Source organism: Pectinophora gossypiella, chromosome 1 (assembly GCF_024362695.1).
Source record: "Pectinophora gossypiella chromosome 1, ilPecGoss1.1, whole genome shotgun sequence".
In the NCBI taxonomy this organism is placed as follows: Eukaryota; Metazoa; Arthropoda; class Insecta; order Lepidoptera; family Gelechiidae; genus Pectinophora; species Pectinophora gossypiella.
This window is the reverse complement of record NC_065404.1, coordinates 7,307,627-7,334,845: the sequence shown is the minus strand read 5'-3', so window position 1 is coordinate 7,334,845 and position 27,219 is coordinate 7,307,627. Positions and strand designations below refer to the sequence as shown.

General features: G+C 39.1%; 1 protein-coding gene across 1 annotated transcript in view; it reads right to left on the bottom strand.

Annotated features, from left to right (window-relative positions):
- The window catches only part of LOC126369267 (uncharacterized), a 152,256-nt gene that overhangs the window by 13,239 nt on the left and 111,798 nt on the right, over window positions 1-27,219 (bottom strand). The window contains exon 15 of the mRNA XM_050013628.1: window positions 13,655-13,726. Coding sequence (XP_049869585.1) covers window positions 13,655-13,726 — 72 coding nt within the window. The remainder of the gene's footprint in view (window positions 1-13,654; window positions 13,727-27,219) is intronic.

The following is a 27,219-nucleotide window of genomic DNA, read 5'->3' as shown; positions in this document are numbered from 1 at the left end:
AATAGCGCGTGATATAGTCCTCGAAAATCTTAGTCCAAGACGCCAAATACGGAAAACTCAACGGAAACCTTCCTACAATTACACGGTAAACTCGGCTGGCCAGCTTGATTGTATGCCATGTGACCAGATCTTCAATTCGAAGTTCGGTTCCGCTAGCCACGTCAAAGTCTACCACAACAACGACTTGGGATAGACACAAATAGAAGTCACCATCAACGGATACGGCTTGGGTGACATGATGACACGCACACTCCCGGTCTTCCCAATCGTAATTTTTAGCTGTGTGAACCGCCCAACCAGGACCTGCCCATACTTATTTTGATATGTTGAAGTGATGCGGGCACAAGGTTTCATACAAAATTGCGATGACTGAAATGTTAACATTATTTCTTTTTTGTTTTGGAAAAACGTTTTAAGTCCTTTCAAAAGAAAAAGATAGTTGTTTTATACGACAAAAAATTTAAAAAAATGTAGCATAAATAGCTGAAGTCAAATTCTATGAATATTTCCGGTAAAGGCAAAACAGTTCAAGTGCCAATTTTACTTTTAAACTGTCGAAGGCAAAACGGTTGAAGCGACAATATTTATAAAATCTGGATTAAAGCAAAAAGATTTAAGCGCCAAATCTATTTTCGTTTCGTCTAAGGACAAATGATTTAACCGACTTATCTATAACAAAACACTGTCAGGGAAAACGCTTTAACAGCCTTCGAATCATGAAAATGAAAAGACATAACAGCTTATGTGACCGACTCATATCCCGGAATACGACTGATATGCCACCAGCCCAGAATTTTGTGCATTTTTTTGTCGGTTAAAACACGGGTTTTTAAAAATGTACCCAAAGTGCTAATTGGTTGAAGCGCCAAAAAGTAGCTTCGATTGATCTGAAACCAAGATCAGTCGACGCGGAAAAAATCGCTGATTCCGAATATATATATAAGTCAATTTCGCCCAAAATGTCGCTTAAACCCATTTGCCTTTCAACCCTCGATATGTTTATTCAGTGTCTTAATATAGGTATTGTCGAGTTCAATGGACCGTCCTTTGAAACAACAGGAAATCGGCGACAAATAAGTTGTTTCGATGAAATCGCAGTACTGAACGGACAGAAAGACAAACCACACTCGTAATTTGTACCGAGGCCGGCAGAACCACAAGTCGTTGGCTATTATTATAGTTACTGCCTTCATTGAAGTGGAGATTACCCTCCACCAGTGGGTTTACCCTCCAGGCATATAGATTCTAAACAAGCCTATCCCTTTGGGGAAACACATAGTAAACGCAATGCATAATTACGCCTGTTATACTATGTTATTATACTACATAACAATGTAGTGTTGGACTTGTGGGCCTTATGGAAACATGCAAAAACAAACGCGAAACAAACCCTGTCGCAGAATTAAAGCGTCTCATTTTAATTTAATACAATTTAAAGGGACGACATAATTGTCAATCGGTGCGATTTTTACAGTCGTCGTAAATCTTCCACAGGCCGTTGCACGCAGACGTCCGATGTCGCGACCTTTTATCGACTGCACACGCTATCACCAGCTTGTTTACCTTATTAATAACTAACTTCTGAATATAGATTCATTATTTTTATTCTATCCAACCATACTATACCCACTTACATGATCTCTGCTCGTAACATTATTCCGGAGCAGCAGTTTTAACTGTTTACTTGCACTAATTAGTGATAGAGGTAAACTTCAAATAACTGTTAAGCCTAAGAACATGGGAACTAATGGTAAATGCGAGTGAGACTAATTGGGTTGTTAAAACGGACTTAGCAAGTACGCAAAGTACGCAAATAGACGGTTGAAGTTACCGTCTGTCCGTAAACAGAGATGCAGTTTCTAAATTTATTCGTGTAGCGAGTGTCGGCTGTCGGTTGTCATCCGAGAGACATGTAAATAATGTGAAGCTTGTCGGGTGCATGCAGGTCACCTTGACGTCTTTCTCAGAGTAACGGGTCTACCGGACCAGCAGCGGCTGCGGACTGCGGGACCCGGCCCGGCGCTGGCGCCGTCGGTCACACCACGGTCGACACACTTAGACAAATATTTATAAACTAGAGTCTCTAGTTTTACCGCCCAACGTTCGACCGAAATATACTTTCGTTATCTTAAACGTTGAACCCATTAAAATTTGTTCATAATGTGACATTGGGACTATTTTCGTTCTCCGTAAAGATTTACTTTGACAGAAAATGTCTACCAGGTACTTTGTTGTTAGTTATTACAAGGCTTCGTCTCACTCAAGCCAAGATTAAATTTATCTATGAGATCGTAAGATATCTTCAAAGTACTGCGTGTCAGCCGTCAGTTGTCAACTAGAACGAAATCGGCTTAACTTCCACGTCTGCAAACTAGAAGATAGGTATTATATGTATAAATAGGATAATCTCAAAGCAGGCTTTGGAACTTGCGTGTCACAATGTTTTGCGTATTTGCTGAACATAATACCGTTTATTTAATTTAAATGTTACTAGAGTCTACGGTGACATGATGTCGTTTCATTATCTGTGACTACACAAATAAATAAAGTTAAATAAATACTGTCGTGAGATATCAAAATGAATATCGAATTGAGATGTCTAAGCATAAAGAATGATACAAAGTCTCTAAATCTTTGTATGTTTTATCCAGAATAAGATGTTTCTTTATAAATAATAATACCGAAACTAATGATAGTATTCTTCTAATGACTTGTTATTACTCTGTGTAGTCCAATGTGGAATAAAATATGCGTGAGTTTATGAATGCATGTATGTTTATGTAACAGCGGAACGGAAAGCGAAGTTGAGGGAATAGAACAAAGTGGGTGTGATGTTAATGAGTTAATGATAGGAACCGACCCATGAGTCACTTTCGCTTGCTAATGAGGTCTAATGAGTGCGTATATGAGGAACCATGGTCGGCTGTGGGCACTATCATTGTGTAAGTACGGTCGGTACTTTCGCAGTTGTGTTGATGAGGTCAACCTTCCTTACATTACATATTGTCATATCTATGGAGGTAGTTAATTATTATAAGTTATTATTGTATAACTGAATGCCAAGGACACTTGTTTTATACCAAACCTCATTACGTAATTAGCTTTTCAGTTTTCCTCGGAAACTTATCATAGAAAAGTAATGTTCAGAATTAAGTATCTATCTATTATGCATAGGTAATACTTTTATTTAATTGTTTTATGTCGAGTAGAGTTTGTTAGATGTAATTGCAGCTTGTTACTTTTTATTTTATTTATGTATTCTTCAGGCAATGAACAGATTATAAGTACCTACCTACGTACCAGTGTCATAACATTTTAAGTATCAAGAATGAGCAAGAATGCCAATTACTGGTAACCCGGGATGACATAATGAAGCTGTGTATCATTATAGATACTTAACCTATTTTTGTTTATGTTTAATAGTTTTGGTACAAAATCCTCTGCACGCGTGCCAAACACGAACTAGGCCTATTTATTTAATTAGTAATGACTTATTTGTCATTGTACGAATCTCTCGGTGCGAAAGCATGGTCTAAATTCGTGATGAATCATAACATTTTGGAAAGGCATTCAGCATACATACGCGTCTAGAAAGCTAGGTAATGTTACACGAGCTCTAGTTTAAAAGCTAAATTAAATTTTAACGAGTATACAGAGTTTGCGCATCATAGTCACGTCACGCCGCGGTGTGAAAAAAAATACTGCTATGCTGGCCAAATGTGTCGGTCGCGGTCCGCGCCATCTAGGTATCTACATGAATTGTTAATTGTAGACAAACAGGTCATTGACACTGTTTAAAATGGCATCAGTAATGAGCGCTCTATCAAATTATATCGATGTAATTACTTTTGTACGGACCGCCGATTATTACATAATCGAAATTTAGTCCCGAAATAAGAGTTATTTTCAAATGTAATTTACAATTTAACACCACACCGCGTTACGAAGGTAACGTACTAGAAAAGTGGGAATTTGGGATGTAGTCATTATATTATCGTTATGGCGATGCAGCTTGTCGTTATCATAGACATTACGTAGTTATGGAGAGTCGTGAATTGTGATGTCAAGTATTTGTTTAAACGGGCTTACTTCAAACGGTCGTTTCGAGGGAGAAACATAATCCATAAACCTTTGTTTTCATCGGGGAAAACTACCCCAATCCGTATAGTGATTCCGACTAATACACGTTTTATTTTAAGTGTACCGCAAACTAGACCAACGTTTGAATGAAATTGTATTTTTCCGAGTGTACCACTGGAACAGATCCAAAAACTTCAACCGTCGAATGTTTACTAGCAGCTGGTTGCTAGGAATAACTATGATATTGGGTTGACGTCGAAGGGTACGAAACTGGCCACCTCTGCATAAACAAGCCCAACGGAATAACTAAAAAAAAGTTGCTATCCTAGCCTAACATATTTGTACCGACTTCTACGCCTGTAATCGATAATGTGGTGGACAGGGTTACTTGCTCTCGGTGTTGACGCCCTAATTATCTATCTTATTAATGGACTGCATAGTGACAAGTTATTATTGCGAACGCCTCGTGTAGGCGTACTCAATACGATTTTAATATCCATCGGGAAATTAAAAAGGCCACATCGAAGCAATTCATCTAGAAAAGCAATATTTCAATTTGACATTTTATTTGTGCTTATAAAAGTGAGTGCGCCATGTAAACAAATGTCAAATATAAATATTGCTTTTTGCTTCTTTAGGTGAATTGCTTTGATGTGGCCTTTTTAACTCCCAAGGTTAGACAGGATATTACGAGATCGATATTCGATTTACGCCATGCCCGTGATGAAGTAATGAACTTCTAAGTTTTTCTTATCATCCGCGACCCGAGACATATGGAACGTATCCAGTTTCCAAATGCAGCGGAAAGTAATAACGTACCTACTAGATCTGAAAGTTCACGAATTAGGTGCAGTGTGATAGTACCTAACCACATTTACATGTCTGCTGACTGATATCTGTTTTTAGATACATTTTTTTGTGAACATAATGTGATGAAATATCACTTCGCGGGAGATCAAACTGTGATGATCTCTGTCTATATTTGTTTTAGCAACTAGAGTGTTAGTGTTGATCTGTGGTGCTGACAGAAGTTTATGTGCACGCGCAGGGTCGTCGACCTTGGCGGATCCTAGCGTGAAGCAGTACATCACATGTATGTCTACTCTGGCGTATGCGCCGACATCATTAAAGTCAATTTTTGTTTTTACAGAGGCGCTAACGCGTGTAACTTAAGAAAAAAGCTCGGGAGCTCGATATCTAAGTGTTTTACACTGGAACGGCAGCTAATGTTTTTTGTTCCAGTATAGTAAGCCTATAGTTGCAATATAATTGTGATTGTTTTAGAAATCCGCCCACTCAATCATTTAATGAATTTCGTCGCGGCCCAACGACGGTGACTCGCTAAAACGGATGAAAGTGGCGGCCATGAAGGTCAACGGTTTCACCGACGGGTTCACGATATAAAATGAAAACCTAATGAAGCCTCGCTTTTGTAGAGATTGGAAGTGGACGTAATCAGAATAAATAAATCTTTATTTATTGCAATAAGAAAGTAATAGACACGGACATTAAGTCAAAATATTTTTGAATCAACGTTTATTAGGCATGAAGCTTAAACTTTACCTGAGGCTAAAACAATAAATAATCTAAACTAAATTTTTAATTGCTGGCTGTTTCGTAATTGACGGACGGTTTGGCCCATAGCAATAGAAAGCACGTAACGCAGCTGAAATAGAATCAAATTATTCATACGAAAACAATTGAATTTCAGCTTCGAATATTTATTTAAATATTTACTAATAATGTATTTTTGTGTCTCACGGTCAATGGTTTTGAACATTGTTAGCGGTGTTATCTCCGCTACTGATAATGAAGGGGGTCGAAACATCAATTAAGGAATTCTTCGACGGTGGACTCACGAGTAATGGAAGTGGAGACTCGGACTAATTAACTAGTTCAGTTCACTCCACCCAGTGGCAAGGTGGCTGGCTGACGTCAGCTTTCGGTAAAAAAGAAAGATCCAGTCGCTGCCAGTCGTTCTTGTTTGACGAGATAACGAGCTACCAGGATGCATGTTTGTGTTGGAACACTGGAAACGTATGTAGGCAGAAAGACGGATGTTACATTATCTTCCGTTCGTTCCATTGATATGTCACGTCTAATGACGCGATGACATTGTGTTCAACATTCTATTATCATCAGCTGGGCATTGGGATCCTTTGTGTCGGTAGTGAGAATAATATAATTACATATAGAGGAATATAACATTACCTATACACGGCCGTAGCTCGCGTGTAACGTTAGCTCCTTGTAATGTAAACTTGCTCGATGCCGGTTCATTGTTTTGCCTTCGGGACAGTATCATGTAATGCTTATTATTATTATCATAATGGTTGTGATGACAAATTGTTAATTAAACAATATGCCTAATCGATGCCTGCTCGGAATTTAGAAAGAGACAATCGTGGACGTCCTGTTTGGTTGTCAAGTCAGTTGAGGCAAACTGTTTTGTGTAGGATCATACGATAAATACGGAATTACATGAAGACAAGTTTATACGTACTGTTTAAAACTCGGATTGTTTGTCTATCCAAGGGATTAAATAAAACCGCAATGAATAGTGAACTGATAGTGTATTAAAGAAGTACATGAAAAACCTTATCAAATAGTGAACTTACATTAATAGAGCGTTCTAATTTGCCACTAGCGCCATCTGTTGGATTTTAATGTAAACTAATCTTAAATATGTAGGTCGGATTCTGAACATACCGCCTCCCAAAGACACTTCATTGAAATGTCTTTATTAAATACAAAACCCCTGTATGACAACTTAAACAAAATAAAAAATAAAAAAAAGGCTGAAGGTTGTAAACAAAAGCTCGGTTAATTAGTACATCCGATCCTTATGACTATTATTTCGTCCATTGCTTTAGTACTAGGTAAATATGTATAATAATAAAAAATCTCTCCCACAATATATGACAACAATCTTAACCCGGTAAATAATATAAATAGAATCTTCAAATATAACCGTTTTTGGTAAACTTAGTTTTCGTTACTAATTGGTAACACACATATTTTTGATATTGGCCTCTTAACAGTAGACATATTCTTTGTTCGCAATGTTACAACTCTAGTGATGTTGTCTTGACCAGGATGTTTCGCTATAATTCTCCCTAAAAGCCAGCGGCTCGGGGGTAAATCATCTTCCTTTATCAAAACAACATCGTTTACATTTGGTTCTGGGTTTTGTTTTGACCATTTATATCGCTGCATCAGTGTCGACAAATATTCATTAGACCAGCGTCTCCAGAATGTTTGTAACATTCTTTGAATGTACTGCCACCGATTCAAGTAACTGACGTTTGAATATTCATAATTTGTCTCTACTACACTCAGAAGGGGTTCACCCACAAGAAAATGTCCTGGTGTCAATGGTAAAGGTTCTTCTGGGTCAGTATTATCTATAACACTGATAGGCCTAGAGTTTAAACAAGCCTCTACTTGACAGAGTAAAGTGCTCATCTCTTCATAAGTGAGAGTAGCGTCTCCTAGTACCCTCCTGAGGTGAAATTTTGTAGATTTAACGGCCGCCTCCCAAAGGCCTCCGAAATTTGGTGCGTGGGGAGGGATAAACTTCCATTCTGTTCCTGAGATTTCTAAATGTTCTATCACGTGTTGTTGTGCTGACTTTACGAAGTCCAGTAGTTCTCGAGAGGCTCCTACAAATGTAGTACCATTATCGGACCATACCTGAGCACAATGTCCTCTCCTCGAGACAAACCTCTTAAATGCAGCTAAGAAGGCTTGCGATGTCATGTCACTCACGACTTCCAAGTGTATGGCTTTAGTGGACATACATATAAACACACATATGTACCCTTTATGGGACTTGTGTCCACGTCCTTTAGTGGTTCTTATGTTTATGGGTCCCGCGTAATCCACCCCACTGTTTAAGAATGGCCTAGATGGAACGCATCTAACTGTTGGCAGATCACCCATAATTTGTTCTGTAGCAGACGCCCTTTGTCTAACACACTTGACACATTTGCGTACATAACTTCGAACCAGGTTTCTCATACCAAAGATCCAATAGCATGATCTTAAATAGTTCATCATTAGAGTTGTACCACCGTGCAGGGTTTTGTTGTGCGCATCTGCAATGGTCAACTTGGTTAGATACGAGTCCTTTGGCATAATGATTGGGTGTTTTCTCTGATCCTCAAACCTTGACTTTTGCAATCTGCCGCTCACTCTAATAATGCCTTTAGCATCTATAAATGGGCAAAGTGTTTTTAGAGTGCTTTGTGATGACAGGGATCCATTTCGTTCTAACGTTTTGTAGTCTGCTTCAAATTTTTCTTTCTGTGTCATTCTTATACAGCATTCTAGAGCTTCATCTATTTCCTTCTTCTGTAAATGTATTGTTTCGGTTTGATTCTTCTTTAACATTCGTCTACAATAAGCAATTACTCTTACCAATCTTGGTAGAGAGGAAAATCTTGCCAAAATTGACTCTTCTGTATTTGTGTTAACATGTGTCTTTATCGCTATTTCAAGGCTTACGTTTTCATGTTTAGGTTTAGTATACTCAATGTTTTGGTTTTTCAAAAACCATGGCCCGTTCAACCACAGCTCATCCTCCACTAATGTACTTGGGAGAACACCTCGAGATGCTTGATCTGCAGGATTTTCCTTGCTTGACACATGAGACCACTGAGAAGAGTTCATTAAAGTTAAAATCTCTGCAACTCTGTTGCCTACGAACGTCTTCCACTTGCTTGGATGACTATTAAGCCACGCAAGCACGATGGTTGAGTCCGTCCATGCTCTTAAATTGTCTTTCGGAATATCGAGTACTTCAGCTGATTTAATGAGAAGCTTTGTTAGTAAAACAGCCCCACAAAGTTCTAAACGCGGTATACTTACCTGTTTAATGGGAGCTACTCTTGTTTTTGCCACTAGAAGAGATGTGTGAACTTGATCTGCTTTATCAATTGTTCTCAGATAGATTACTGCGGAATAGGCTGCCTTAGAAGCGTCGCTAAACCCGTGCAGTTCGGTGACCTTATCTGTTGTCCTTGTATTCAACCATCTTGGGATTTTTATGTTTGTGAGTTTGGGTAACTCGTTACGAAGGGTATACCATTCCCTTTTCAGCTCATCGCTCAGATCGTCATCCCATGCTAATCCTGTGAGCCACAATTTCTGAATAAACATTTTAGCCAAAATAATAACTGGTGCTAACCAACCTAATGGGTCGAATAATCGGGCAATATCGGCGATTATGATTCTTTTGGTTAAAATGTTCATTTCGTCCATACTAGGGAGCTTGACGGAGTATTGGAAACAGTCATCGCCACAGTTCCAGATAAGTCCCAGTGTTTTTGTTATGTTATCTGTTTTTATGTCTAATTTCCTTTGTTCTTCTGTGGTCCTTTCGTGTTTCCTTTCAGATTTACTTCTCATCTCATTTTTCCTTTCGGGTTGTCCTTCATTGTTTGCTATTACCCTTATAGCTTTCAGAACTTTTTGATTGTTACTGTTCCACTTTTGTAACTCAAAACCTCCTTTCTTTAGTAACTCGGTGATCTGCTTATAAATCTCCATACATTCTTCAACACTTTCACTTCCGGTCATTAAATCATCCATATAAAAACATTTTAAAACCCTGTCAGCAGCTAATGGAAAGTTATGTCCTTCATCGTAAGACGTTTGATGTAATGATCTTACTGCCAAATACGGCGCAGACGCCGTTCCAAAAGTCACCGTCAAGAGTTCGTAATCTTTAATGGTTTCATCCGGGTGGTTTCTCCAAACTATGCGTTGATACATGGCATCTTCCTCTGCAATTCTGACTTGACGGTACATTTTTGTTATGTCCGCTATAATACCAATTGGATGGATTCTCCATCTTAGAACTGTATCGCGCAAGTCAGCCTGCAACGAAGGACCAACCATCAAACAGTTATTCAACGAGATACCGTTTCTATCCTTCTCGGAAGCGTTAAATACCACACGCACCTTGGTAGTGGTTTTATCATTGCGTATAATTGCGTGATGAGGAAGATAAACAGCTTCATCTCGTTTGGTATCACTGTCTAGTACTGGTCGCATATGATTCAGATCCAGATATTCCTTTAAAACTTCGGCATATTTTTCCTTCAATTCTGGATCTTTCTGAAATCTTTTCTCTTGTGAGTTTAGTCTTGCTATCGCTATATTTCTTGATTTTCCTCCTTCAAATGTTGGTTCCTTCTGAAACGGCAGTCTAACGACATATCTTCCTTCGTCTGTTCTTGTAGTTGTACTGTTAAATATCTCTTCACATCTTTGTTCGTCTTCGGTGAACTGTTTTTTGTTATTAGATAAACCTTCTTCGATTTCCCAAAAACATTTCAACATGTCATCTGGGTTGATCTGTACAGTCATAACTGTTATGTTCTCTTTAATATTGTGATTTTTAGTACTGTTAACTACTCCTGAAACAATCCATCCTAAAGATGTGTTCTGTGCTATTAAAGCTTCAGTTGGTCCTTTCATTAGTCCTTCTGTTAGTATCTGACCATAAACGTCGGCACCTAACAATATATCAATTTTATTGGAGGTGTTGTACTGTGGGTCAGCCAGTTGAATATCATTTATTTCATCCCAAACAATGAGTTCCAAATTTCTTTCTGGGAGATATGACGTGATATTGCCTAATACATAAGCTTGTACTTGTAAATTGAACTGTGGTTCCACCCTTGATTGTATCAAAAGAGACACCATGTGCTTTATAGGAATTGTCTTGTTTTGTCCTATGCCTGATACTGTACCCTGTATAGGTAACTTCTTCAATCTAAGAAGTTGCACTGTTGCTTCAGTGATAAAGCAGGCTTGTGAGCCTTGATCTATCAGGGCTCTTACGACTTGAAAATCACCATTATTAGACTCGGCCTTTACTAGCGCGGTGGCTAGTAAAACCTGTCTTTGAGTGGTAACGATTCTATCCGTCGACAAACAAGAACGTATCTGAGTATCGCTAACATTAGGGCTAGCGTTCACAGGCACTGGTTTCGAGTGATGTTGTTCCTGTTCGACGTTTGGATGAAGTAGAGAATGGTGGCGCTTGTTACAAATTTTACAATTGGTAGCCTTTTTGCACTCGTAAACTGTGTGGTTTCCACCTAAACAGTTAAAGCAAATGTTATTCTTAGCTACAAACTCCTTCCTTAAATCGTAAGGTTGCTTAGTGAATTTTTTACAGAAACACAACTTATGAGTTTCTGAACAGTATTCACACGGTCTTGCTGTTGAACTTGATGCAGTTCCCAATAGAACTTTCGGAGAATATGAAGTAGTGTTGTGGTTATTTCTATTGAACTGGTTATAGTTTGACCTTTTCGGTTCAAGACGCTCCAGTGCTCTAAAACGCGATTCTATAAAAGTTCTAAACTTATCCCAAGTAGGTAAATCACCTGAATCGGTAACATGCAATTCCCACTGTTTGCGAGTATCGGCATCTAATTTGTGCGCAGCGATATGAATGATTATTACATCCCATGATGTAACATTGATACCTAGATTGGATAACGCATTTAAGCAATCAGATGTAGTATCGACTAATTCCTTCAAAGCTATTGCAGACTCTACGTTAGAACGTCTTTGACCAAACAACTTTTTTAGAATACAATCGACTAAATAAACTTTGTTGTTGTACCGACCTTCAAGCTTAGCCCAACACTGACTATAATTTGAATCGCTTATTTCAATGTATCTTATTAACTGTTCGGCTTCCCCGGTCAAATGACTTTTCAAATAATGGAGTTTTTGAACATTATCTAATGAATTGTTTCTATCAATGAGTGATAGAAACAAGTCCCTAAAGGTAGTCCATTCATTATATTTCCCTGAAAAAATAGGTATGGAGATCTTTGGTAACTTGACCAAGGAAGCAGACGCGGAATTAGGTCTATAATCGTTGTCCACTGTGCTTTGAATTGTTGGTTGAGTTGCTTTCAATAACAAATTACGATCAAATTTGCCCTTAGACTTATAATATATATAAATATCTTCCGTCTTATCATAAATATTATTTTTTACATATTTTGAATCTTCAAGATCTTCTTCTTCGTATGATTGAAAAAGTGACATATGCAACTCTCTGAACTTAGACCAATCGTTTTCCAAAATTTCTAATCTTGCCTCAATGTACTCAATCGTTATTCTATCCTTGGGTGACTTTTTATAGTTGTCAAATCCCTTACTAATGGTAGTATGAAGTTGCGACAGCAAATTTAATTGTCCTTCCATTTTTATTAGTACAAAGGAATTTAGTATTAGTAACCAAAATATGACGAAATTTTTACAAGTGTTTGAGATTGAGAATTCTAGTCGAAGTTGGGCATAGATTCCCCGTACCTTCGTTTTTTATAGAAATATTCTAAGTTAAAACTAACATGCACACAGAAATTACAAGTCCCAAATTATTTTCAAATATGTTAAAGTAAAAGTCTCAGTATTAATAAAGTTCAAAGTCGCCCAAATTTTTAAATGTTCTCTTCTTGGTAAATTAAAGTAAAATGTACTCACGATTTGCACTTCACAAATTACACTTCAAATGGTAACACTTTAACTCCTTTACAGTAGCGTCCTCTGGTGGATCTTCTTCGGAACTTCCTGAAATGTGTCACTTCCCTTTGACACTGACAGCTCCGCTTGATACTGACAGCAAACGTCAGCTTCCGCCTGACACTGACAACTAATGTCAATTAGACAGCTTCACGTTAGCCTGACAGATAATGTCAGTTCTCTTCGACAGCTCAGTTTTTTGCATTCCTGCGCCCTCTGGTAGTGATCTTCTGAACTATTGTTACGTTTGCCAGCACTCGTGGGCAACCCGCAACAACTCCTCCAATGTAGTCGCAAAGACTGCAGCACTTGCGTCACTGCGCTACGTCACGTCCTCTTTGTGCAGCGATCCACTGCGAGTCCGCGGGAGACGGTCACTTGACCGTTGAACTATCAAAAAACCAATCCGGGTCGATAGGACCAATGTTTAAAACTCGGATTGTTTGTCTATCCAAGGGATTAAATAAAACCGCAATGAATAGTGAACTGATAGTGTATTAAAGAAGTACATGAAAAACCTTATCAAATAGTGAACTTACATTAATAGAGCGTTCTAATTTGCCACTAGCGCCATCTGTTGGATTTTAATGTAAACTAATCTTAAATATGTAGGTCGGATTCTGAACACGTACATAGGTAGCAGTTACGAGCATAATTTATAACGTCTTGATTAAAAATATAGATGTTCGATAATCCAGCTAGACTAGGGTATTGAAATCATAGCATGTAGGCAGGCAGTCAAAAAAGAGAACTTCAATTTCCGCAAACGTTCGAGAGGAGGGGTGTCGGGAGTGGTTGTCGCCCCTGCAGAGCGGGGAGGGATAGCACAGGGGTGACGCGGCGCATGCGCGGACCGCTCCCCCGGGACCGGCGTGTCTCTCCCCCCACCTACCTCAGCACCTCGATTATTAACACTCATTCAACCTCAACTCCCGATTATTGCCATGGCAACGTTGCACAGGAAGCTGCAGTAGATAAAAGAAATAGCATATACAGTTATTGAGTGCAATGAGGTACTAACCGTTGGCGGACCGCGCTGCGGGCGACGTAGCTTCCTTGCCTCGAGCATTTTCTTTCTCCTTCCCGTTGTTCCCTGCGACATAATATTAAATAGATTAGTGTTGCCACTTCTTTACTTCGTTCGTGATTGCATAGGGATCTCGAAATACTGTAATTGACAACCTTTTCATGTATTTACCCGTCATTATTCATTAAAGTCGCTTTATAATGTTCATTATTTAAATGGAAATTAACCTGCAAAATTTTCCTGCCCGTATTAGGCACATTATTAATCATGATCTATTATTAAAATGTCACTTTTACGAAAAAGAGGACATTGTGGCATCATGCGTTTTCTGATAAAGTCAGCAAAGTTGATAAGAGCTCGACAATCATACTGATGACGTGATGAAGCCCTTACTCATAGTCACTTTAATGATTACATTTATCAGCTGTTATTGCTTTTGGAGACTCATTACCTATTAGTAATTTCATCAGTCGATTTCTAGAAACTTCACTGTCTTTTAGAATTGTACCTTTGCAAGGCGGTTGTAATTTGGGAAGTATTGAAGTAGGTATGGACCTAATCGTGGACTTCGCGGGTATCCTGGTAACGGTGACAATAACTGGTTCACAGTGGTTTCAATCAGAGGCGGAAATATGCGTGCAGATGGAGGGCGAGTGGTGGCGGAGTAGGGGCACATTCCCGGGAGGATCCTTGCCCCCCTCCTACCCCTCCCCCGCGGGCCGGCGACCGGTTCCTATCGCGATCGTTCACCCGGCCGCTCGCAAATCTACTCCGATCGACTTGCTTCTACAATGTTTCGAACAAGTCTCGAATGAGAGCCCGAATTTTTATCGATTCTATCGCACGTTCAAATTTTATATTCGATCTTATTTTTGTAGTCTACCCAGATTTTATTACATACGTTGATATATTAGCCATTTATTCACAATTATATTTTAACGTCATTCCTTTCATTCCGTCGATAGTTTTATTATTATTACACGTCATGGCGTATTACTTTATAACTTACGTGGTATAAAAGGAATATAATTCGCAGGCTAGTAGGTAGGTACCTACGTAAAGATGTAGTTAAGTTACCTCCGCAATACAAACTGGAATATCGCATTAATGTAGGTATTATTAAGTTGTATAACAGTATAACGTTCAACGTGTAAAAGAGTCGCTGATTATCTTTATAGCATCATAAGTTCATAACGCAATCTTATCGGTGTTCAATATCGGAATGATGGCTTCGATGCAACAAGTAAGCTGGTAATATTCGGATTTGATGGCTGTATTGAATGAGATCGTCGAGGCTGGTCGGCCTTGGGAGTGGCGTTGACTCTGGCCCCAACCGAGTCGTAACCGTCGAGACGACACGTGGTGCCTCTCCACATTTTGAATCATTATCATAATAAGATCACAACATATATGTCGTGGCTAGATCTTAGAGTCCAGCATTTCATGGTGTGTTCGACCATTTCATGAAATGGCCATATTTCATGAAATAGCCAACTTAAGCTGACCATATCGTTGATATTTCAATCCGCGTTTGGCCATAACATTAATCGGTGTTCATGCTATGTGGTGTAATAAAAAAACGAATAGTGTTGCCCGAATCGATTAACTTCATAGGTTCAAAATTATTTACTTAATCGATACTATCAATATTGAAAATTGTACAGTTACTTACATGCAAAACAAAACGACACCAGCGCAACTACCGGTGTATAATGTTACTATTTTTCGATTGTCAACGTTTGGCCATATCATGAAGAAAGCATTATGAGGGTTCAAAAAACCGGCGAAACGTTTCAAGAAAAGGTAGGTAGAGGTCTTAGCGGGGGCACTGCCGTGCCCCCAGATTTAGTTGTTCATATCGTCAAACGTTTTGTGTTCATCGATCTGGCCAAACTACATCATGGTGTGGTCAATGATGCGAAAGCGAAATAGAATACTATTTCATGAAATACGACCATTTCATGAAAGGATCGAGTAAATCATGAAATGATCAATTCTAAGATCTGGCCACGATATATACAAAAAAAAAAACTCATTCTAGTAACACCTAAGGTGTTACGACGCGAGGTGAGTGACATGAAATCATGAAACAACTTGTAGCCAATTTGATACGACGTAAGAGAGATAGGATGAATTCATAGTCCATCATATTCATCCTAGGACGTCGGACGCCGCACGTGTAGTAGGTACCCATCGCCTATAACTATAATATTCATCCAATATGTTATAGGGCACAATTCCTCTGTCGATTATTACAACATGACTTTTAGAACGTTATCAAAGATGAGAAATATAACATTTTGTATATTCTGTATGCGCTCCCAGTCCTCCTTCAAGACAGAACGACCTTGACAAGACACCAGTTCAAGGTCTCAGTAAACCTCTCCCAGCAGATGTTCAATAAACTATGACCAACTTGGCAATACCCTTTAGATAGTAAATCATAGCGTGACATGACTCGTATTCACTGTTGTATTAAGCTTCTTACGTTCCCAATTGGCTTAATCGCTGCTATAATAATAATATCTCAAAACGTGTATGGGATAGAAATACTTTGATTTATGGCAAACGGGCACATAACGAGTTATTTACGGCATGGTATGGGAAGGAAACTAGTAGATAAAAGCTGTACAGACGGTCTGACCGCACCCAGTCAACAGGAAAACCAACAAGCCGCGTTATAACGAACTCTAACAGTGGCCCTGTGTCCAATAAAACTTCACATACTGATGGGGAAACAGATTCAAACCTTTAAATCATCATGGGCTATTATTGACCATGACGTAATGTGTTTAGCGCTTACTGATACACGGGTACAGAGTATCAACTTTTTATTTCGTGTATCAATGCCCTGATACGTCGTAGATAATATCGTTAATATACCTACTACATACAAACACACCTTAACAAAGTAGGTACATACTCTGTTGCAGTAGACACCTGTCCATTGGATCTTGACCGACTTGTCTTGAGTTAATGAGTAACGAAGGTGTGGTTTGAGAGATTGGATAGGAAAGTTAACAGTTTAGCTGTAAGTAAGCGTAAAGAGCTCAGACGTAGGCGAGACGTGTCAGTGCAGGTGTATGCAGTCGGTGGCGACGTGAGCGACGGAGGTTGTCATATTACTCGCTTAAAGCCAGTTGTCCGCCTGCGACGAGCCGCGTGAGAAATATCACTTTGTCTGGAGCCTTTATAAATTAAAATAAGTATGACGCGTTTTCCGTTCACACTGAATAATTGCGCTCGTTGAATTTATTTTAATTTCTTCAACCGTCGCGGCTGCACTCGCCCGTCCCAACTCCTTCTGTATATTAAATTTCTGCCTGAGAGCTTTCTACTGGAATTAACAATTAAGTTCTCAATGTTTCAATTAAAACCCCCATAAATCTAACCAAGATGTGTGTGTGAGTCATCTGCAGTGGCGGCAATAAAATGTCTATTTATGTGAATGCCCTACACTCTGACTTGTCACAAAGAGCAATCATGCCTTAAGCCAAGCGTGGCGCCTCGCGGTTCGCCATATTGGATTACCTCGAGGCCGTACTCGACCGTGTGATACGAAAGGATACCACTAAGGTTAAGCTGTGTACTATCGTGCACAATCGCTTTAAGAGGATTTGCGTGAAAGAGCACTTCATTAATTCGTGAAAGTGCCGTGCTGAAGCGAAAACGTTGCGCGCGGCTCGAAACTGCGAGGCTAAAGGAGGCCGCTGCGAATGACTCATACTTTAATAAGTCGTCGGCGCAGTTGATAAGAATAAGAATAATGCAATAGCAAGTTGTGTGCTCGATTGTACGGTGCCATATGGTTTAGTTCGATGTTGTCGACGAAGTCATGACCATAAAAGGTTTATGAAGCTTTTAGGTTACTCGCGTGTAGAGGTCGTGCATTTAACATTTTCAATACATATGATACGAACACACTTGAGGTGAATATACAAGCTGTATATTCTGACCGTTAATTTTGATTTCCTGTACGACTGCACTTTGTTTGACATGAGAGAACATGGGTCCGTGGTCATATCTTGTATTGTAACACTACCTAATACCTACGTAGGAAAGATTTGGTCGTCTAGTGTTGTACTAGTATGTACCATAATGATTTTGACATCAAAATTAACTGCTTAAAAACGCTTTGTTTCAAGTCCGGTCGTTGACCGTTAGATAATTCGAGAGGAACTTGGTATACCTATTTTTTTTTTCTAACGGATGTAGGTAGACAGATACGCACTGTCACTAAGTTCTCTCAGTAGGTACTTAGGTATTTGATACCTATTCTGTGGCTCTGTACCAGTCTCATACAGCTCATACAGACTGTAGGCACGTACGTGGGCTTCAAGGTTGTAGAAGAACTATTCGACGAAGGCGTTTGAACAATTGACATTCAACAGATGCTGTACTGCGGATTCAAAAATACCAATGAAAAAACCATGTGCCAATATAACCGACGGCTTATAATAGTTTATATCTATCTATGAGTATGTCAATTGATGGTGACTCATGGGTTTGTAATTATAAAGTATTTGCATGAATAATAAAAACATTATGATGGAGACGAACAACCTTCTATCTATACGTGACGAGCTTATAACCTAATGGGTGTGATAAAAGGCGTACGAAACAAATCCAATTATTGTACATTTTTATATTAGTTTATTTCTTTGTTCTGCTTTCGTGCGTATTGTGATATCAATGCCCGAACCTATTATCCCTGGCGGTTATTCTTTGTTAATACCTTCGTAAAGTAACCCTGTCTGTCTACTTAGGATATTCACTATAGAGCTTAATACATTAACCAATCCATCGGGCCGATGCATCAGGTGTGGGAATAATATATGGCGAAATCCGGGCCCCGCCCACTGATGAGCTATTACACTGCGATTCCGAAGCATTGGGCCGGATTAATTGGGTAGTGTAGTGGTAGTAAGCATTTAGCATAAAATAAATAAAGTATCTCTAATTTATCATTAAACTATTAATCATCATCATCATCATCAGCCCATTAACGTCCCCATTGCTGGGGCACGGGCCTTCCCTATGGATGGATAGGGAGATCGGGCCTTAAACCATCACGCGGGCTCAGTGCGGATTGATGGTTATTAACGACTGCTGATGCAGCCGGGACCAACGGCTTAACGTGCCTTCCGAAGCACGGAGGAGCTCGTGATGAAAACCTTTTTTTGTGGTCACCCATCCTATGACCGGCCTTTGCGAAAGTTGCTTAACTTCAACAATCGCAGACCGAGCGCGTTTACCGCTGCGCCACCGAGCTCCTCTGCGCCACCGAGCTTCTCTAAAACTATTCCTCAGAAACTATTAATAATGAATGAGAACATCGTCGCATTTCTCGTAAACAAACTACGTCGCAGTATGTGAGATAGCCATAACTTGTTAGGAAAAGTATCGATGTACCGTCGAAGCCGGTTTGGCCGTACCGGACGTATATTTGGTCGTTGTCGCCCGGATGAGCCGCCATTTGTATGCGTTGCGGGTTCGATCACAATCACAATGCATAGGGACGAAACATGACGAAACGAAACCCGTGAAGGGAACTATAATCGGTTAAAGTTGCTCGACACAACACATTTTGGTCAAACATTAATTCGTAGGTATGTGTTTTTATGATCTTTGGACCATAGATAATTGATATCACATGGTTTCCAGGATCTGTGCCCGGTTAATGGCAGGAGGCTCGTTCCTTAGCTGGCCCCTGCCTACCCTTTGAGGATACAGGTGTGACGCCACGTTATGTGTTAATCAAACTGGTTCATAACGGCCTCCGTGGTCCAGTGGTTGAGCGTTGGGCTCACGATCCGGAGGCCCACGGTCACAAAAATCACTTAGTGATCCCTAGTTTGACCAGGACATTACAGGCTGATCATCTGATTGTCCGAAAGTAAGATGATCCGTGCTTCGGAAGGCAGGTTAAGCCGTTGGTCCCGGTTACTACTTACCGATGTAAGTGAGTAATCGTTACATGAGCCATGTCAGAGGCATTTGGCGGCTAAATAATAACCCTGACACTAGGGTTGATGATGTTGGTAATCCACTTCACAACCCACACGATAGAAGAAAGATACTGGTTCATGTTATACCGGCTTTTACATTCACTTTATTGGATTTCCATCTTTCATGAAGAACTGGCGATAGGCTGATAATCTGTCTTATACAGTCCGCGACAATTTATCACACCATTAACATGATCGAGAAAGTTATCACGAATCTATTGTCATCTGACCACTTCTTTAGGGATAAGTAGGTAGGGTGATCTTGGCGTGATTGATAACCTGCTTAATTTATTTAATAATAAGTTCAACAACTTTCTCATATGAATTATTATTAAGGTCTCCACAATATGTAAGTATTGTAGGTGGGTATACTTACTCGTATAAGTAAGTATACGTTGAAAACACCGCTCCTTGAGGCAGACGAGTCTGAATGCTGTCTAGACAATTTTATAGCAATTGAAGTTATGTTACTATACTGAAGTCGTTACCAGTAATGGACTTTTTATTGGGTGAAAGTTTGCCACTGAACTTGATACAGCAAGGAAAAAATATACCTACCTGTTTCATTTTCATTAGAGTAATATTTTATGTAATTAAAACACATAATAACGGGTTCTTACCGCGTTTAAAGTAAGGATACAAGTATGTCATCCCGTGATCATGGCACTTGCAACAGTGTCGAAATATCGGTAGTCTCATATCCCTGATTTAAACGCGGTAAGAACCCGTTATTATGTGTTTTAATTATGATAATAACCGCGTAAACTTAAAAAAATGTAATATTTTATGTAATCGAACTTAATTTCAACATACCTATAATAGTACCTATAATAACCAGTAAGTATTACCTATTCTTTGATCTATGGCATTAGTACATAGACTTCGCGTGCATAGTTTTTTGACGACGTAGTCCTGCCTCCGCCCAATGGAATTTATAGGCGTAAGTTTATTTATGTGTGGTGACATGTTACTACAATAGTACAAGAAGAATACCTATGACTGTGTCTCTAATGCACGTCACTAATGATACCCATCTATGAAACATTAAGCGTTTTTGGAAAATGTATGTATGTTATGTATGACACAGTAAAGTTTAATAAAGTAGCGAAGCGAGAGAATTTTACTTGCTCAACAACTTTCTATTTTGTGCAGTCGCTTATAAAGAAAGTCTTTTAAATATCAATCGCGATTGAGTGGTCAATCCGTGGATATAAACTTGCCCCTTCCACGTAAAGTGGTTTACTTTGTATTCATAATCTTCTGCTTTACGACTAACTGCATATCACGAGGTGCCTTTAAAAAAACACTTTCTTTGCACACACACAAACATTGGCTTAAATCCAACTGGATAATGAATGTGACTTAATAAACGGTGCTAATTTTTTCCCCTGGAATTTTATGGTCTATCTGATAAATGATGTTTAATGTTCATTGTAAGGCTTATGAACTACTGTTAGGTTAAGAATACGATCAAGTTATTAAACTGCTTACTTTATTGAACCATCGTAAAGATATGAACCGATATTATGTAAAATTTCCACCACGCCCTGTAGATATTTCTTTCAAAATGTACACAAAATTTTGTCTCCGTGGTTAGAGCGCGAGATAACAGTGATAAATGTTATGAAGTTGTATGATTACCCGCGTTATCACACCGATATCGAGCCGTTATCAGATATGGACATGAACAGCTCCGGCGAGTCTATCCCTCTAACCTCACTGCATAACGTAAGAGCCATGAAGTGCTGTTCTCCACTCACTATTCCACTAACTATTCATATCTCCTCACAGCTAACTAGGAGAACTTTCTGTGAATAACTCGAGAATTTTTAACATGAATAAAACTTGGCGACTTTCCAAGGAATTCGAAATGCAGTAGAAAATATCTTGAAATGAGTTGTCGGTACAATAAACTCTTAACACACATTAGGTCTATTAATATTTACTAGTTCGAACCTTGTGGTATTTTGTATCGAGTGTACAACTAAACGCAATGTAAATAACACTTAGTTGTGTAAGTTTTAACAGTTTAACCTCCTGAGGCCGAGATTTCCAGACACAATAGTTAAACAATGGGGTTTGGATTTTAAAAGGAGATTCGGTCTTATGACTTTAAAGTCTGTTTTAAGTTTTAACTGTGTGTCTAAGTCGTCATTGAGATAAGATGAGAATAAAACCAGATAGCGGCTAGGTCGGGCGTATGTAGGGCGCGGCGCCGGGGCCGGCTGTCCGCCTTTGGTCTTGGCCTCAAAGTTGACCGGTTACCATCTTTGGTCGCGACCGGTTTTGCTAGATCACGCTGTACCCGCCACTTTACTCTCACAGGCTCACATTTGCATTGACGTTTCAACCTGAATGTTTGCGGATCCGGTGAAATCAGTGCTATTTCACGAAATATGACATGACAAATTAGTGTGCTCGCTTTCCTCAAAAGTGTGATGGCGAGACTTTTTCTGGGTATACGTTATTTATTAGAAGTAATAAATAGCGGTTGAGTCAGGAGTATCTCGTGTCTAATCACGAAATATGTGTATGATCCACCCTCGCGGCGGTTGTCGGTGAGTCACGGCCTCACGCCGGAGGGCTGCGGAGCGCCCGACTGAATCACTGCAGTCACGGCGAGCCATTATGCACATATTGATGTCGCAGGTAACAGAATCGCCATTGTATGCTATTCGCTATTGTGCCGCCGAACTTTTTAGGTGCCCGTAACCGATTGTTAGCGCCTTATTGTTACAAGACTTGAATGCGTCCGTTTATTTAATTTGGAATAATAACAGGATCTCAAGCTGCACTCTGATTCATAATGTTCGTTATGGATGCTTCTTCTAAGTAAATATGCAACTTATGAATATGGATTATTTTTTTAGTAGCTTTTTCTCCAAAAAATATTTCTCCATTTTCAGCAAATTAGCAATTAGTGAGTTTTAATACGTATACAATGTATACTGTAACGTACCTAATAGCTTAATTAGTTAAATATAAAATATGTAGAGGTACCTACGTACATCTGTAACAAACACTAATTTGACTCTAGGTGTAATTAAAAACTTTTCGAAAATTATAAAAATAGTTTTTTTGCTCCAACTGCTGTTACCATGTACAAAGTACCTGTGTATTTCCGTTAATTCATTTAAATACCTAAGTAGGTACTTATAGGTTACTAGTTAGTGCTACTGAACAAAAACTGAACAAAACAATGTTATACTTTTCCTTCCTTGATTCTAATTAATGGCAACCGTGGCTGAACTCTCAATATGTAGGTAGGTACCTATGCGGTTAATTAAAAAATTCCATACATTTTTCCGGGACTAAAAGTTACTTAAATCTAGAATCTTCCTGCTTGGAGACAAGCTATGTAACCACATGAAGTTGTCTAGTTTAAAGTCTCGTTTGAAAGGTTCACAGCAAACAGGTGTATGTGTAAGAGAAGTGTGTCAGGATCGAAGCGAATGGAATGCCATAGTCTCTGCTTACCCCGGGTGGGACATATGCGTGAATTTATGTATGTGTATAAGATTTATGATAAAGTTTATATTGTCTAATGTTACTATTGTGTGAGGAGCTCGGTGGTGCAGCGGTAAACCCGCTCGGTCTGCGATTGCCGGCCGGTCATAGGATGGGTGACCACAAAAAAAAAGTTTACATCTCGAGCTCCTCCGTGCTTCGGAAGGCACGTTAAGCCGTTGGCCCTGGCTGCATTAGCAGTCATTAAGAACCATCAATCCGCACTGGGCCCGCGTGATGGTTTAAGGCCCGATCTCCCTATCCATCCATAGGGAAGGTCCGTGCCCCAGCAGTGGGGACGTTAATGGGCTGATGATGATGAATGTTACTAAACAGATTCATCTTACACAAATAGACCTACCTACTTATCTATTTGAATTTGGCTGCACAAAAAGCGGTTCGTTAGATGACTTGAAGCTATGTCCACTCTAATGTGGATGGTGAGCGTGAACTTATGTACTTACGTTTATTATTTAAAACAGAGGCATAATTTTATAGAGATAAAAAAGTATTATTTTTATTATTGTGAAATATGTCCAGTTGCCGGCCCCTCCTACCATCCGCCGATAACACGAGGAAAATATACGAAATGTGACAACTAGCGCCATCTCGTAGCGGATGCAAGAACTAGATTTTTTATAGTATATTTATACCTAATGTATTTTTCAGTAAAGTTTTCAGGTTTTATCAGGTTTAGTTATTAAACAGCCTCCGTGGTCTAGTGGTTAGAGCGTTAGGCTCACGATCTGGAGGTCCGGGTTCGATTCTCAATGGGGACATTGTCGAAATCACAATGTGAGACTGTCCTTTGTTTGGTAAGGACTTTTCTGGCTTGAATCACCTGATTATCTGAAAAAGTAAGATGATTCCATGCTTCGGAGGGCATGTTAAGCCGTTGGTCTCGGCTATTAGCCGTAAAAACACCTCTACCAATCCGCATTGCAGCAGCGTGGTGGAGTATGCTCCATACCCCCTCCGGTTGATTGAGGGGAGGCCTGTGCCCAGCAGTGGGACGTACATAGGCTGTTTATGTTATGTTATGTAGTTCTTAAACATGAACACCCTATACAAGTACTACTCCTCGGCACGGCGTCTCCTCAATCAACCGGAGAGGGTATGTATGGCGCATACTCCACCACGCTGTTTTACGGATAGTAATCGGAACAGGAATCACGGAATTTTAAATAAAAGAGAATTCTAATGATCTTACTTCAATTAAAACCGTGTATTACGTTCGTAACGGGGTGGACAGACTCACTAGACCGTAGAAGATAATTTATAGCCACATTTGGTAGAGTAGGTACCTATTCAAGTCCCAATATGGATATAATGAACCAATGGGATATAGGTGATGTTACAAAACCATGGGTCATTATACTCCATCATGTTGAACAGGGGACATTGACACGTTTCATCTTTTGGATGGTATTTGTTGACATTGCGCATTTCTTTTACTATGACTGTGAAATTGCAATATCTAATGCTTTTTTAGGTGACTTGGGTAGTTTCCTAGGTCAAAGATAAATTATGAAAATCTGATTAATAAAGACAGACCTAAAGGTGACAAAAACGTTTTCTTTTTTCGATTTAATTTATTTATGAATTTTAATAAAGAAAAAAATATATTAAAAGGTGCGACATTTTATCACGTTTTTCTATGACGTCACATGTTGCTTTTTCATACATATGCCTTAGTAATTTCGTGTTTTGACGTTTAGTAAAAAATAACTGATTTGACTAGTTGGATACTAGAATGAGGCCTTTTTAAATCCCTAGGGCGTGCAATCCTTTATTCCTTTATAATGGGAAACATGCGAGATGATGAGCAGATTAATGGTTATTCTACATTCTTAGAATAAATAGGTATAGGTACTTACCTATATATATCTATAGTTGTATTTTTCTATAGTTGTATGTATCTATAGTTGAGGGGGTTTAGATGGATAGGTACATAATCTTCGATATTTTAAATTAATTATAAGATTTATATTAGGAAAGAGAAGAGAGTGTTTTTTTTTTCTTAAAGCGCATGAAGTATAGCTGATTACGAAAGCAGTATATAAAGCGAAAGTTGGTGGTAGGGCTGGGAGATCAAGACCTAGAAGGACGTACATTGACCAAATTGGAGGTGTCCTTAGAAAAGTTCAGTACGATCTACTCTGAACCGGCGTGCGTGAATGAAACGATTGATGAATGTGGAGGAAGCACGAGAAGTGTGTCAGGATCGAAGCAAATGGAATTCCATAGTCTCTGCTTACCCCGGTGAGCCAAAGGCGGGAAATTATGGATGTGTATAAGATTTATGATAAAGTTTATATTGTTTAAAGTCAAACAAAAGCCAACAAGCGGGTTTTAGAATATTTATAACATTTTAATAATAATAATCAGAATTTTATGCAGACTGAAAAATATAGTAGCACCCAACGTTATAGTCTCTTGGTCTAGGCCCGTGACTATTAGGAAACCGGTTATTTAAAAGCCGCGATAAAAAACATAATAAATAATAAAACACTTAATTGCACACAATTCTTTATTAATTAAGTACTTAGGATGGTATTAATAAACTAATTTCAGCTTTGAGATTGCTCTCAAGACCATGTCAATGTGACAGTTCTTATCTAAAAAGAGGGACTTGAGCATGATCTTGAGGACAATCTCAGCTGAGATTAGTTTATTAATACCACCCTTAGACACCTACTTATAGGTAAGGCAAAATAAACTGTCAACTCATCATCATTATCGCATGTCTTTACGATATTGAAATAGTTAAAATAAGCGTTTCAAAAATGTTTCTTGTGTTTGTAATTTACGATCAATATCAGTTCTGAACCCCTTTGCAGTCAATTATAAATGCAAGTGCATCTGCGCAGGTATAATAAGAAATGCAATAAATCCCGGCGCGTGGGTGCATAAATTTTAGATTCATCTGGATTTAGGTCGTGATGAATTACTAGAAGGGGCTCAGCGTAGAAGTCTGAGCCTTCAACGCTCGCAAGCCTTAAACGCTCAAGCGCTTTACGCTTGAGTCTAAAACGCTCCAAAGCGTCGACTCAGCGCTAAACGCTCGACGCTCAGCGCTCATTTTTACAACACTAGCTCAGCGTCACACATGACGATCGCTGGCAGATTCCCAAACAATTCGATCTGGACAATATCCTAGCCTGTGTAGATCAGTAGGTTGTTGCTGGCAATACTGCCAAGGTGGCCGATTCATGACTACAATTTATTGAGCATCGGTCACGGTCAAGGCTAAATAGTAATAATAATAATAATTGGTCGAGCAGGCGCCATAGTCCCACATAGCCCCAGTATCCCGGTCCACTAACCCTCAACCCAATAACCCAGTTTACTTTGTTCCCATAATCTGCAATAGTCCTACACCAACTGGGGATTGTCTTTGGGTGCACTCCTATAGTGCATACGGGGATATTCGCCGGTTGGTGTCACACCACGTTAAGATTAAATTGTTTTAAGGACCTCTACGTGTAGGCTTCGGCCGCACGCAAGCCTTCCAAAAGTCCGGGACTCCGATTTGTAAATAATGTAAAAGGAATTACTAAAAATACCATATATATATTTGGGTACTAAAACTATTCTTCAAAATTTACGTCACGGGGCTTATTACCATTTGCTGATAATTATAATCGCAAAATCCATTAGTTTCAATAGAAAATGATGACTATTCTGTCTTTAATGTAACGACTTCCTGTCCTTCCGACCCAGGGTATACGATTCCAAGGGCCCATTTCATAAAACTTCTAATAGGCTAGTTTCGAACTAGTCAAATCAGTTACTTTTTACTAAACGTCTTATCTAAATTGACTGATGTGTGATTCTTCATTAGCCCGCAGTCAACTTACGGGATATTCTCCTTTAGATGAGGTTAGTAGACGTCGAGTTGAAAGTTCATGTTATGTCTAATATTGACGCAACATAACGTACGTTGATAACGTTGTTGATTGAGATTTATTTATTATCCCTGATAGACGTTTGTACCTTACATTGCAGACGTACTTTTATATAATAATAGATAATCGACATTTA